The sequence below is a fragment of the Talpa occidentalis genome, unplaced genomic scaffold (assembly GCF_014898055.3).
Source record: "Talpa occidentalis isolate TD23 unplaced genomic scaffold, MPIMG_talOcc4v2.1 talOcc4.10, whole genome shotgun sequence".
In the NCBI taxonomy this organism is placed as follows: Eukaryota; Metazoa; Chordata; class Mammalia; order Eulipotyphla; family Talpidae; genus Talpa; species Talpa occidentalis.
Genome location: NW_023600993.1, coordinates 106374643 through 106388288, shown reverse-complemented (window position 1 = coordinate 106388288; position 13646 = coordinate 106374643). Strand labels below are relative to the sequence as shown.

The window sequence follows — 13646 nt, the reverse complement described above, 5'->3', positions numbered from 1 at the left end:
GTCCTAGTGGGTGGCTGCACAGAGCTGGGGGGCCAGGGCCTGGCTGACTCCTCAAGGCAGGGGGAAGCACCACAGGGAGCAGGTACACTGGCAGGTGCCTCGTAGCCCCAGGCCCTGACGCCAGCCTCCTCCGTAGGCCTCCATCCCAAGGAGGCTCTGGACTAGCATGGGGTTGTGTTTGGGCAGGCAGGTCACCATGGCTGCCACAGGCCCTGCAGGTGGCACTGAGGCTGGACCCCACACCATGAGTGAGCCAGGCGGGGCGGCCCAGGGCTCTGGCCAGGCAGGGAAGGGCCACGCAGGAAGGGCAGCAGCCATGAGGAGCAGGGCCAGAGGAGTGGGCCAGGCAGAGTGTAGCCACGGAGGTAGGACTGGGGCTGGCTCCCCCATAAAAAGCAAATAAAATGCCACCACAGGCCACTCAGGTCAAGGGTGGGCAGGGCTTTCTGCATGCAGCCCCCAACTACACCAGGCCAGCCCCTGGTGGGTGCAGCCCTCCAGGTACCAGGCCAGAAGAGGCCAGAGCCGCTTGGCACTCACTGGATTGCACAGCCCGGCCCTGGGGGAGTGCAGACAGACACTCCTGTGCGCTAGCTGGTGCCCTAGCGGCTGGCGACTACCCACCCTGAACCCCAATTCCTGGCCTGCCCCAGCACTGTGTCCTGCTGGGAAGTGCCACTCTGGCCTGCACCCCAGCTCTTATATGCATAAATAAATACATCTTTGAAAAATAAAAATAAAAGTTACCTTGGCTCTAAGCAGCCACACCCCCAGCTCCCCTGGCTCCCACAGGTGGAGACAGGAGGCTTGATGTCAAGGGTGTCCATGCATGAGTCACCCTCATGCCAACTCTGGAAGGGGTGGACCCCCCACAGAGGGGGGGGGTATGAGCGCAGCAGGTGGGCCTTTGTGGGCCCTGTGGCCTGAATGCTTCTCCCCTGCCAGCAGGTGCCAGCTGTGGCTGGAGGGACTGATCTCCAGCTCTAAACCCGACTCTGGCCACCTCGCAGGTGCCCTGTAGCTTTGTTCCTGGGGAGGAGGAAGGCAGCCTGGTGTGGGGCTCGGCACCCAACGACAGGCAAAGGGCAAGACAGAGTGGGTGCCCGCCCTTCCCCCACTCTCCCACCTGCACCTCTTTGGGCACTGGCCCTGCATGTTCTAGGCCCCTCCACGAGTGCAGTTTATCTTGGGAGAGCCACGGTCTCCAGGCCTTACTGGACCAGGTGGGCCCTGGATACCAGCTGCTCTCTCGGCCTGTGTCCAGCTGCCTCGCCTCCCAGAGGCTGTCCAGACCGAGGCCTGGTGCCCCAGCTGGCGGTGTCTGCCCCTCCTCTGGCAGCTGTGGGTGCAGGTGCCCTGTGTCTGCGTGTGGGCCCCACCTGAGCCCCCGGGACCCCCACTGTGGTCCTGGCAGACCCTGTTCATCCTCATCAGTGTTTCCCCTGCCACCACCTGGGCCCTGCTTTGGGACCACACCTGCCATGCCCACCTGGGCTCTGATCCCAGCCATGGGGGGACATGACACCTGCCTGCCCGATGTGGGAAGGATGGGCAGGGAGTGGCTAGAGCTGGGAGGGGTGACCAGCAGGGGTGGAGGTGGGAGCCAAGAAGGGGCTGTGCATCCTTGCGGGTCCCAGGCCAGCAGAGCTCAGAGCTGAGTTCTCGGTTCCTCCCTGTGGTGACATCTGGGGTCTAAACCCCAACCCGTGGGGTGGCCGTAATCTGACCCTGGAGGCCGTGGGGAGCGCTAGCAAGCAGCCCCCTCGGGAGGCCGGTGCCCGGGCTCTGGGGACAGGCGCTGCAGGACGAGAGGCCGCAGACAGAACCGGGAGGCGCGGGGGCGGCCGTCCTGGGGCGGAGGCGGGCCGCAGGGCACCGTGGACTCGGCCCCGGAGGCGGCGCGACAGGCGGCCGCGCCACCAGCCTCCGCGCCTTCAGGCCTCGGGATGCGCGCCGGGCCGTCGGCTCTAAAACCTGCGCGATCGAGGCACCTGCCGGCAGGTGCATCCCGCGCGCGCCGCCCCCGCCGCTTCCCGCCGGAGCCCCGCGAGCCGCGCCCCGCCCACGTGACTTCCCGGCCCGCCCCGGCCCCGCCCACGCCCCCGCCGCGGGAGACTGCGACCCGGGCGCGAGATACGTCCCGCCGGGCGGCGGCGCGCAGGCGCGGGGCGTGGCGGCCGGCGGCGCTCCCGGCCTGCCCCGCGCGCGCTGACGTCGCGCAGCCTCGTCCCGCCGTCGCCGCCGCCGCCATTGGGGTCGGCGCCTCGTCAGCGCGTCCGCGCCCGGCTCGCCGCCCCGCGAGCGGCCCGCGCGCCCCGCAGCCGCCGCCGCCGCCCGGCCGCGCCCGGGGAGCCGGCGGCGGGCCCGGGCCCGAGAGCGCGGCGACAGGCGGCCGCGCGGGAGGCCCGAGCCGGCGGCGCCCGGCCCCGCGCCCGCCGTTCATGAAGCATGTCGGCCGCCAGCGTGGACCCCCAGGTAGCGGGCGGCGGGCGGCGGGCGGGCGGCGGGCGCGGGGCTCGGCCCCCCGGGGGCTCGCGAGGCTAACGCTGTCCTTTCCCCCCCGGCCCGCGGCGGCGCAGAGAGCCAAAGGACAGGAGAGTAAAGGTGAGCCTGGCGGGCCCCGGGCGGGCGAGGGGGCGGGCGCTGCCCCGGCGCCCCCCGGCGCGCGCTCGTCCCGCTCGAGCCTGTGGTGCTTGGGGCGACGCGCCGGGCCGGCCCCAGGGCCCTCCCGCGGGCAAGCGAGGAGCCAGGAGGTGGCGGGAGCCCGCCGTCCCTCCGGGCGGCAGGCGGCGCGGCCGGGCAGGCGGGCTCGCGGGGTCGGGCCGCGCAGCCCCAGCCCACTCCCCGGGGACGCGCAAGGCGGCCTCCGGCGCTTGCCGCGCGCCTGGCCGTGTGCGGGGCTGGGCCGTAACCGAACACGGTTCACGGTGCTTTGCGAGTGGACGAGGCCCTGGGCTTTATTTACCTTTCCTTCCCTGGCTGCGCCTGTAACTGGAGAGGGAGTGTCGCCAGACCCTGAGCCCGGACTCGCCCCGGCTGCACCCCTTTCCCGGCTCCTGAGCCTAGACGCTCCCCGGCTGCGCCCTTTTCTTGGCTCCTACCTCTTAGACTGCGCCGCTTCCAGCACAACTTATCTGTTCGTTCGTTTGCGTTTCTTGTTTTGCCTGTCACTACCAAGTTACAATCGATCCTTATCAAAAGTGTAACTCGGTAGTCCAGAGCCCGCGGCAGGACCTCGCCAGGGGTGCAGACCCCCTCTGCATTCGTGGTCCGTTTTAACGCGAGTCGCAGGGCCTTGTTGCCGCAGTTTCGAACTGATTATGGCGGTTGCTGTCCAGAGCTGGCATCTCGTGCTTTCTCATTCCAGTACAAAATGGCTCTTTGCATCAGAAGGACGCAGCCCACGACAGTGACTTTGAGCCCTACCTTTCCGGACAGTCGAATCAGGTGAGTCTGTGCTGTCTTTAGCACACGCTGACGCTTGCGTCGGCCGCGGCATGCCTTTACGTCACGCTTCTGGCTCGGTGACCAGGTGGCAAGCAGCAGGCACGGGGGATGTTGCATGAGGAGGGCTGTGAGGGCCTCGCCTGGCACCACCCCGCCAGGCCCACACGCAGGGTGCAGGTTGGCTCGGCAGCTGCGGGCAGTGGTGCACTGCCGTGGGTGAGGTGGGGGCTCTCCCTGAGCTCTCCGGCCAGTTGTTTTTAGTCTGGGGTGTGTGGAATTGTGGTTTGGGCAAGCGGCCGAAGGCCTGACTCCGTGACAGTTCTGGATTTGGGTTCAAATCTTAACCTGACTCTGGAATCGGGACCTGCCTCAGGCTGGCTCTAGGCATTTCAGGTTCCTTTTCTGTTCGACAAAGGCCGTGGTCACTGCTGGACTTGTGGAAGGGGCCGTGAGGTGAAGCTCTAAGGCGATGCTCTAAGGCAACTCTGGGTGGCAGCCCGGCACTCACAACCGCCAGCTGCTCGGGTCTTTCAGGGTTTCTCAGGCTTGGCGCCCAGGACGTCATAAATGGAAATGTTCTCATTTGGGGGCTGTCATGACGTTATGGGACTCCTCCCCACCTCCCGGGGATGACATAATCTGTCCTGGCAGGTATATTGGGGGGTAAAGCTTTCCTTGCTAAGGCCGCTGGACGAGTTGGGGTTCAGGAAGTGGCACGGTGCTGTGCGCGCTGGCTGGAGAGCGGGGTCAGACTGGCTTCTGCTCCTCTCTGCAGTGGGCAAGATATCCCAGCTCTTCTTGCAAACCTGCCATTAGTTAAAGTCTATGTTTCTTTTGCTTAAGAATTTATTTACATGTGCAAGAACTGGGGTACAGGCCAGAGGTGTGGGGGCGAGAGACAAAGTGGGAAGCAGAGCAGGCGGATCGACTGAGACACACTGAGGAGAGCAGCAGGGAGACAGGAGAGGGCTGCTGTGCCCTGTGGGCTGTTCCTGACCAGCGGGGGATCGAACACGTGCCACAGTGACTGCCAATGGGGCTGACTGCCCGTGGTGCTGGGCCCAGGGCCAGGGGTCTCTTGCTGGCAGCGGAGGGGCCCCAGGGCCGTCACCCTGGGAGGCCAGGGACTCAGCCGTCACTTGGTGCTGCCTCCAAGTGGTGGTCACAAGGAGTGGCTGCCCGCTCCTGCGGTCTGTGCTCGAGGAGGGAGAACAGCCCTTCCAGAGGAGTCATGGGCACACAGCGCAGGCGCCTCGGTCTCCTCCCGCACCTCGTCTTTGCTCTGAGAGCCTGGCCCCGAGGCCCTGGGTCCTGGTGGGCGGTTCGCAGGCCCGCAGCAGGGCCCTCTTGTCCTGGCGGCCCAATCTTCACGGCACGAGACGCTCCGGGCAGAGGCACCTGCGCAGGGAAGTCCCGCGCCTGGCCTGACTCTAAGGTTGCGTTGTGCTGTGACCGCCAGCCCCTCGCGCGGAGCTCCTCTCGGCACCCGCGGGGCGCCTGAGTCAGCTAGAAGGGTGCTGCGTCCCCACAGTGACCCAGGTGTGGTTCGTAGTGGCGGGGCCGGCACCTGCAGTGGCTGGGAGTCTGCGAGGCGCCTTCCAACTGGGACGTTCTGACTCACGCGCCGCCAAGGCCGGGCCTGGGGTGGGAAGTCCTCAGAGAGGCCCGGGACGGTGCTGCTGCTGCTGCCTGGCGTTCTCCTTCCTGGGTGCCCAGGTACCTCCTGAGGGAGCAGCCCTGGGTCCCGCTGACAGTGGAAACGGGGAATGGAGAGTGGGGACCCCTGGACTGGGGGCTGGACGCCTGCTGGGACCCTCCCGACTTTCCCGGGCTCTGTCCTCTTCTGCCGGGTGAGGAAGCATCGGAACGACCCTGAGAAGTTCCTGCCCATGTCCGCGGAGCTTCTGGGCCAGGTGGCGGCTTTGTTGGCTGCCTCCCGGTGGGGCGTGGGCACAGCGCACCCCACGTGCTCCCTGCCTTGTCGTCACAGCTCACTTCCTGGTCACACCTGCAGGGATAGAAGGACCCCGCGTTCCCGCAAGCATTTGTGCCCGAGCCATTCGGTTGTCCCGAGCGTTGCAGGGAGCATCCGTTTCCTGAGAAAGTGCTAGGAGGCGTCCCGTGTGAGGCGTTCCAGTGCGGACGGCCAGTTGGTTTCAGCCTGTCGGGGGGCGAGGCCTCTCCCCTCACGCAGGCCTGTGCCCTGCCCGTCGAGCCCACCATATGCCTCAAGCCTCAGGCCGGCCCGTCCTGGAAGCTGCTGGGCTCTGCCTGCCCCACACGGCGCCTCTGGGGGGTGCTCGCGGGGGGAGGGTGCTTGCGGGGGGTGCTGCCTGGGCCGTCGGCGGGGTCCTGAGCCCCGGGCACGGCAGCTTCCCAGGAGCCCATGCCGTTTCGCACCTTTCCATAACCGCGCTCGTCCTTTTCCCGCCCGCGCAATGAGCCGGGGGTGGTCCCTTTTTACTGGGGTTCTCGGCTCCCGGGGTGTCGGGTCGCCTGGCTGGGTGGGGCTTGTGGCCTCTTCGCCTCTGCTGGGTCACCTGAAGTAGTGACCTCGGAGCCCCTTCCCGGTGCTGGTCCAGGCGCTGGCCCCAAGGCGCGCATCCTCTGGCCGAGGGCTCTGCGGTGGGCGCAGGTGGCAGGCTTCGGCCACCCCCTCTCTGGCACTTGTGTCGCCTTGTTCTGGGCTGGGGTGAGACCAGGTGGCCTCGCACAGGGCAATGATATTCTGGGGTGACCTCACGGCTGGCCCCTCGCGGAGACGGGGCGCGTGCCCGGCTGCCAAGTTCTGCAGGAAGTGGTGGGTGAGGCCGGGCAGCCTGCTCAGAGGGCCCCGCCCACCTCCCCGGCCACAGCGCCCACCCCGCTCTTGGCGGGGCGGGGAGGGCCGGGCAGCGACAGTCACTGGCGGGCTGGCGGGCGCCGTCAGAGCTGCTACCCAGCACGGTGTCCCCGTCGGGCCGAGGGCGAGGGGCCTTTCCCCCGTGCTGTGTGGAGGTGGCCGTTGCAGGAGGGGCGGGCACAGGCCGTTTCCGGGCCTGTCGGTCCGCGGCGGCCACCCTCGCTGGAGCCTGCCTCCCGGCGTCCCCAGTCTGCTGCTGCCAGGCCGTCTGGCCGGGTCTCCCCCTTGGTCCCACCGGGTGCGTGGCCTGGTGGGCCTGACCCTGCAGGGTGAGGCTGCGAAGAGCTGCGTGGGGTCTGGAAGGAACAGGACTCCGGCGTTCGGGACCCCGGGCTTCAGCTGGCGCCCACGTGACCAAAGATGGTGCGGGTTCTGGTCACGGCAGCGGGAGCAGCCTGCGGCTGCTTGGTGTGGGGTGACCGCGTGGAGCTCTCCTCTGCAGCGCACTTGAGGTGGCTCTGAGGCGTGAGGTGAGCGCGGCAGGGGCAGCCCAGGGTCAGAGGTGAGGCCCAGCCCGCAGGCTCCTCCCGGAGCTGTGGCGCCGACAAGCCCCCATCGGCCCCAGGGGGGCTGTGTCCTCACGGCCCTGTGGCCGGATGGGCCTGGGGGTGAGGGCGGCGCGGCCTCCGGGGCTGAGCTGCTCTCGGGCTGCGTTCTGGCCCCGCCGGCCGTCGCCGTGTCCCGTGCCCTCCGCTCATCACCTTTGTCTCCGCAGAGCAACAGCTACCCCTCCATGGCCGACCCCTACCTGTCGAGCTACTACCCGCCGTCCATCGGCTTTCCCTACTCCCTCAGCGAGGCGCCATGGTCCACCGGCGGGGACCCCCCGATCCCGTACCTCACCACCTACGGGCAGCTCAGCAACGGAGACCACCACTTCATGCCCGACGCGGTCTTCGGGCAGCCCGGGGGCCTGGGCAGCAGCGTGTACCAGCACAGGTTCAGCTTCTTCCCTGAGAACCCCGCCTTCTCGGCCTGGGGCCCGGGCGGCTCTCAGGGGCAGCAGGCCCAGGGGTCTGCCTATGGGAGCAGCTACACCTACCCCCCCAGCTCCCTGGGCGGCACCATTGTTGACGGGCAGACAGGCTTTCCCAGCGACACCCTCAGCAAGGCCCCTGGCGTGAACAGCCTGGAGCAGGGCATGGTCGGCCTGAAACTCGGGGATGTCACCGCTGCCGCCGTGAAGGCGGCGGGCTCAGGCATCGGCAGCGCGGCCATGGCGGGCGTCCTCGCAGGCGGCGGGGGGGCGGGCAGCGGCATGCCGGTCTCCAAGCCCACCTCGTGGGCCGCCATCGCCAGCAAGCCTGCGAAGCCGCAGCCGAAAACGAAGGCCAAGGGCGGGCCCGGGGCCGGGGGCGCGTTGCCCCCTCCGCCCATAAAGCATAATATGGACATCGGCACCTGGGACAACAAGGGGCCTGTGCCCAAGGTCCCAGCGCCCCAGCCCGCGCCGTCCCCCCAGGCCGCCCCCCAGCCCCTGCCGGCCGTCCAGCCTCTTCTGGCCCCGCCTCCCCCCTCGGCCCAGCCGCAGTATCCCAGCCCTCAGCCGCCGCCCCAAGCCCGCTGGGCGGCCCCTCGCAGCAGAAATGTGGCGTTTGGGCCAAGCGGAGGGAGCGGTGGCGACAGGGACTCCCCTGCAGGCAGCCAGCCGGCTTCGGCCCCAGGCGGCGAGCCCCACCCCGTCCTGGAGCAGCTGAAAGCCGCCCACAGCTACAACCCCCGGGGCTTCGACTGGCGGCTCCGGAGCGGGCGCGTGTTCATCATCAAGAGCTACTCGGAGGACGACGTGCACCGCTCCATCAAGTACTCCATCTGGTGCAGCACCGAGCACGGCAACCGGCGGCTGGACAGCGCCTTCCGCGCCTCGGGCAGCAAGGGGCCCGTCTACCTGCTCTTCAGCGTCAACGGCAGCGGCCACTTCTGCGGGGTGGCCGAGATGAAGTCGCCCGTGGACTACGGCGCCAGCGCGGGCGTCTGGTCCCAGGACAAGTGGAAGGGCAAGTTCGACGTCAAGTGGATTTTCGTCAAGGACGTGCCCAACGCCCAGCTGCGGCACATCCGGCTGGAGAACAACGACAACAAGCCGGTGACCAACTCCCGGGACACGCAGGAGGTGCCGCTGGAGAAGGCCCGGCAGGTGCTGAGGGTCATCGCCTCCTACCGGCACACCACCTCCATCTTCGACGACTTCTCCCACTACGAGAGGCGGCAGGAGGAGGAGGAGGCGGTGCGCAAGGTGAGTGGGGGCGGCTCCCCGCGCCGCATCCGCCCCCTCGCCCGAGGAGGCGCCCGTCCTGCCACAGGGCGGCTCGGTCTCTGCTCTGGCGCCCCCCACCCTCCTGGGTCCCAGTCTCTGTCCGTCGGGACCAGTGAGAAGCATGGTGGGCGGGCCCGGGACTGCGGGCAGGTGATGCCCACCTGAGCACGCCCTCCTTGTGGGGGGCCCGGCTCCCGCCCCTCAGCTGGCCCGGCAGTGGGAAGCGAGGGCAGGGGGCGGGCGTGCAGCTGTGCCTTCCAGCCGTCCTCCCCCTCAGCCGGGGGCTCAGCGCCCCGTGGCTGGCCACAGCGTCGCCTCCATGCACGCCCAGCGCCCGGGAAGCAGGCGGCCCTGTCAGCAGCCCCAGCCGGGGGCGGGCGGCCCCCGCGCCCTGCAGGAGAGGAGGGGCCTAGGGTGTTCCTGGGCGTCCCGTTGGGCTGGGCTGCGCAGGTGTGAGACGCCGGGTGGCTGCTGGGAAACTCGGGGGTCCCCGACCAACATAGCCCACGCTCACTGGGCTCTGAGGTCACGGTGAGTGTGGGGCTCACTCGACCCCGGCCCACCAGCGTCTCTAAGACCCAGTGCCCCGACCCTGCGGGTGCAGCCCAGTCCCGGACGGCCGGCGGGGGCCGGCGGGCAGCGGGTTGGGGCGGAGCGCCCGGGAGAATCAAGGGTTGGCGCCTTCGGTGGCTGAGCGCGCCGGGGCCTCGCCGACCCTGTCCCTCGGCACTGCCCGGGGAAGCCGTCCCCTCCACGCCGGCGGGCCGGAGCCGCTGCCCCCGACCCCGCCGTCGCGGGCCTCCCGCGCGGTAAGCCTGTCCCCGGTCCCCTCGCAGGAGCGGCAGAGCCGAAGCAAGCCGTGAGGACGGCCCCGCCTGCGCACGCCGGCCGAGGACGGCAGGAGGACGCGTCGGCACCGGCTCCCGGGCCCGCGTGCGGCCTGCGCGGCGGCGGCGCAGAGCCCCGGGACGGCGTGTTCTGCCAGCGCGCCGGCCAGCCCGGCCTCGCGCGGCGGAGTCTCCTGCACGCGGAACACCTGGCGCAGCCCGAAGAGTTTCTTTGGCAGAAATTATGTTTTTATTACATTCACAGTCGTTGACGCCGCTGTACGGGACCCCCGCTCCCGCCCTCTGTCGCTTTATAAACGAGTGTAAGAACCGGGCGTTTCCTCGGCGGTGCGTGCTTCCGTCAGACGCTCCTCCTCGGCGCGCCGGAGTGCGCGGGTCCCGGCCCGTCTGGCCGCCTGCGCGCTCTGCGGGGCGGGGGCTCGCCGGGCTCCGGCCCTGTCCCAGGCCGCGTCTCGCCGCGCGTCTCGCTTCCGTTTCCTGCCGAAAGGCCGGGAAAAGGCAAACGACAAGGACCCTTCGGAGCCACGCTGCCGTCCGTCGGGGCCGGCGTCTCTCGGGCTGCCGGCAGCATGTCCCTTGGGGGGACGAGTCCCGACGAACAGGACCTGCTTAGCCAGTGCTGGCCGCTCGTCCCTGACCCCTGAGCACGGCCGGTGTCCTCGCGCCCGCTCCGAGGGCCTCGTCGAAGACCCGGTGCTCCCCAGGCTTGGGCCCCTGGCTGCGGCAGGCAGCCGTGACCCTTCCCCCCACAGCATCCCCAAGATCCCGCCGCGTCCTGCCCCAGATGACCCACCTTGGCCCAGGGCCCTGCCCCTGCCCTAGACGGCCGCGAGCCTGCAGGAGCTGTGGAGAGCTGAGGGAGGGAGCTCAGGGCCGTGCCCTGGGGGGGGTCCTGGAGGGGGTGCTGGGGGGCAGTGGCCCCCGGGTGTGCTAGGGCCCCTCGGGAAGGCCGCGGCTGGCGTCCAGAGTGACCTGGAGGGAGGGGACGGGCGGCAGGGAGGGCACGCAGGTGATGGTGGCTCTGGGAAGCCACGGCGCCCTGGGGAGACCTGCGGGGAGACCACAGGGCCAGGGTGCAGGCGGGGGCTTCAGGCTGGAAGGGTCTGAGAACGCTCGGCGAGGAGGGCGAGGGCCAGCGGGCTCCGTGCAGGCGGCACCGAGAGCCAAGGCCGCGGGTCCTTCCTAGGGCAGGAGAGGCCCTGGGACCCGTGGCCCTGGGGGAGAGGTAGTGAGGCTGGCGGGTGCCGAGGGGACGCTGCGCCTCCCCAGGACAGACCAGCGACCAACCAGGGCCGGGCTGCCCCGCGCGCCGCTGGGGGACGGGGTTGGGCGGCAGGGGGCCCCGCACATGCCTGTCGGGGACTCCCAGGGGCTGCTGGCCGCGCGCCTGGGGCACTAGGCCCGGCGCCTGGCCCTCCTCATGGTGCTCGCCGGAGGTGGCTTCCCTCCCCGCAGGCCCCACGGGGCCGCCCGCCACCACCAAGCCCGAGGTCACTGAAACTGGGACTCCCAGCTCTGGTCACTGACTGCCTCCCGGCGGCAGGGCCTGCTGCTGAGCGCCAGGCGGCAGCCGGAGCAAGGCCTTGGTCACGGCAGGCGCCCAGGGCCAGCAGACAGTAGTCCCGGGCAGGGGCTGGGGAGGAGGGGACAGGCGCAGGCCTCGGCCGGGAGCCCTGCCCAGAGGGGAGGTCAGAGGCCCGGCGGCGGGTCAGGGTCTGGCTCAGTCTCCAGCAGCCACAGGCCCAGCTGTGGGGACTGGGCAGGGGGCTGGCAGTGGGCAGGGCAGCTGGGAGGGGCCAGCGGCTGTAGCTGTGCCTGAGCTGCCCACTGAGCCACCTCCCTGCCCTGGGCCTAGCGAGCCAGAGGCGGCCAGCTCCCGGGAGACTTGCTGGGGCCCCTGGCCAGGGCGGGCGAGTGGACTGCCAGCCTCCCGGGGTGGTCCCCTGTGGCTGCCTGACTGCAGCGAAGCCACCCTGGGAGGCTGGGGTCTGCCCCCATGCTGCCTGGTGGGCTCCGGAGGGCGGGCGTCCACTAGGCCGAGGGGCTGGCCAGGAGGCGCGCAGGCCCGGCTGCCTGTCCTGGTTTGGGAGCCCTGCCTGGGAGGAGGGCAGCGGCAGGGGCTGGGCCGGCGGCGGCCTGTGCTCCACAGGCTCCGCGCAGGCAGGGGCGTCCCTCACCACTGGCTCCTTGCTGGGTGGGCTCCCTGGGGCAGCCCAGGCTGGGCGCCAGGCTGCTGCCCGGCCGGTCCACGGGGAGTTCCGGGTTCTGGCCCAGGCGCTGCCACCAGGACCCGCCCGCCCCCCCCCCCCCCCCCCCCCCCCCGTGGGGGCGTCTGCAGGAGGGAGCGTGATCGGGAGTGTGACTGTGCCTGTGCCCACACAGCATGGTGCTCGTGTGACACGCGACAGCGTGCGACACACGTGACGTGTGTGGCTGGTGCGTGGCTGTGATGCAGCTGGTGTGTGGCTGACGTGTGCCTGGTGCGTGGCTGTGATGTGGGTGATGTGGCCGCCGGCGTGGGGTGGGGTCTGGATGCCCGGGCCTGCAGAGGTGGGCCCAGGGGCTCCCACATTTGGTGGCCGTGGTGAGGGGCTGCAGTGGGGACGGGGGCACGGGCCCCCCAGGGCTTTCAGGCCTCTCCCTTGGGAGCCCCCAGAGGCCTGCCCAGGGAGCAGCTGGCCCCCAGCGACGGCGGCCTCCCCTCCTGCTCCCCGCCCCGTGGCCCATTCCGCCTGGACCCGCATCCCGGGCAGGGGGGTGGTGGTGGGGGGGGCTTTCTGGGGAAGGCCTTGTATCAGGGCGTCTGAGCAGCCAAGAGGCGGCCAGATTGGATGCCCGGACCTCCAGTCCCTTCCGCGCTGTCCTGGGGTGACCCGGGGGCCTGCTGGCCTGTCAGCCTCCCTTCCCAGGGCAGGGAGAGGGGCCCAGGTCAGAGCCGTCCGCGTGGTGGGGGCTCCGCTGCCCGGGGCTCAGGCGACCACAGTGCCCCTGTCCCGGGGGGACGGCCCGTGGGAGGGCCCTGTTCTAGGCGCCGCAGGACCCCACCTCTGGGCAGGGTGGGGCGATGGGGTCCCGCGGAGCCTGCGATCTGAGCCTGGAAGCAGGCCTGCAGCCCCGCGGGGCAGGGGTGGCCAGCGCGGCCAGGGCCGAGGGGCAGGCCTGGGGGAGCTAGGGGGAGGCGGAGGTCCCCGCCGGGCTTGGGTCTTGGCCAGGGGCGCCGCCCGGCCCGCGGGCTTGCAGGAAAGGGGGCGCCCGCGAAGCCAGGCCTGGGGGCGCGGGCGGGCGGGGCCCCGGGCCCGGGCGCGCGGGGCCGCCAGGGGGCGCCGGCTCGGGGAGCGGAGCCGCCCGCCGCCGGGCGAGTGGGCGTCGCGCGCTGCAGAGGGTGGGGGCGGGGCCGGCCGCCTCCCGGCGCGGAGCCTCACGTGCCAGCCCCGCGGCGCCGGGCGAGGTGCGGGCGCGGGCCGCGGCCCCTCCCGCGCGGGGCCCGGCCCGGGGTGGACGCCCCCCGCCCGGCGCTGCGGCCGCGGGCGCGTCCCGGGAGCTCCGCGTCGCCCCCGCCGCGCGGTGGCCAGCCGGGCCCTGGCAGCTGCGCGCCGACCGCAGGCCCCGCGTTGCCCGGCGACGCCGTGGGGCGAGTGGCCCCCGACGCGACCGGCCCCGTCCCCGGCGCTGCGGTCCTGCGGGGGCCGCCCGCCGCCAGCACCGCGGACAGCGCCGGGCGAGCAGGGGCCGGCCCTCCCCGCGCAGCGCGCAGCCCCCGCGCCCCCACCTCGCGGCTCCCCGGGCCTGCCTTTGTCTCCGGGCCCCGAGCCCCCGGGGCGCCCTCCGGTCCCGCCGCCCGCGCGGCCGCCTCGGCGCTGCTCCGGGGACACTCGTGGCCGACGCGGGCGGGTGGGCAGCCTCCCCGGCCGCCTCCGCCCGGACGCCCGCGGCTCGGGCCCTTTGTGTCCCGGGCCGGCTCCGGGCCGCCCGGCGCCCTCCGGCCCCGCATTGTTCGTCGGATTCGGCGGCGGCGGAGGGGCCGCGGCCGGGCCGGCCTTCCCCGCGGGAGGGGCGCGCGCCGCCCGCGCGGGCATTTCCATGAGAAAGGCGGGCGGAGGCGCCTCTCTTGGCATTCACCGCGTGCCTTAATTGTGTCGACACTAAATCAAGGTCCGCTGTGAACACGCAGAGCGGCCCTCGGGCTGCGGCC

At 71.3% G+C, this 13646-nt stretch overlaps 1 protein-coding gene across 1 annotated transcript; it reads left to right on the top strand.

Annotated features, from left to right (window-relative positions):
* Positions 1-2405: 2405 nt before the first annotated feature.
* On the top strand, positions 2406-9521 carry YTHDF1 (YTH N6-methyladenosine RNA binding protein F1). The gene is made up of 5 exons (XM_037501270.2): positions 2406-2475; positions 2580-2604; positions 3368-3447; positions 7065-8585; positions 9443-9521. Exons 1-5 carry the CDS (start codon positions 2449-2451, stop codon positions 9467-9469), a joined length of 1680 nt encoding a protein of 559 aa, XP_037357167.1. The 5' UTR covers positions 2406-2448; the 3' UTR covers positions 9470-9521.
* Positions 9522-13646: the final 4125 nt, after the last annotated feature.

Bases quoted from the DNA above. Each gene is read 5' to 3' on its own strand.
- YTHDF1 (XM_037501270.2), top strand. From the start codon at position 2,449: ATGTCGGCCGCCAGCGTGGACCCCCAG. The intron at 3,448-7,064 runs GTGAGTCTGTGC...TTGTCTCCGCAG, and splicing joins TTTCCGGACAGTCGAATCAG to AGCAACAGCTACCCCTCCAT. The intron at 8,586-9,442 runs GTGAGTGGGGGC...GTCCCCTCGCAG, and splicing joins AGGAGGAGGCGGTGCGCAAG to GAGCGGCAGAGCCGAAGCAA.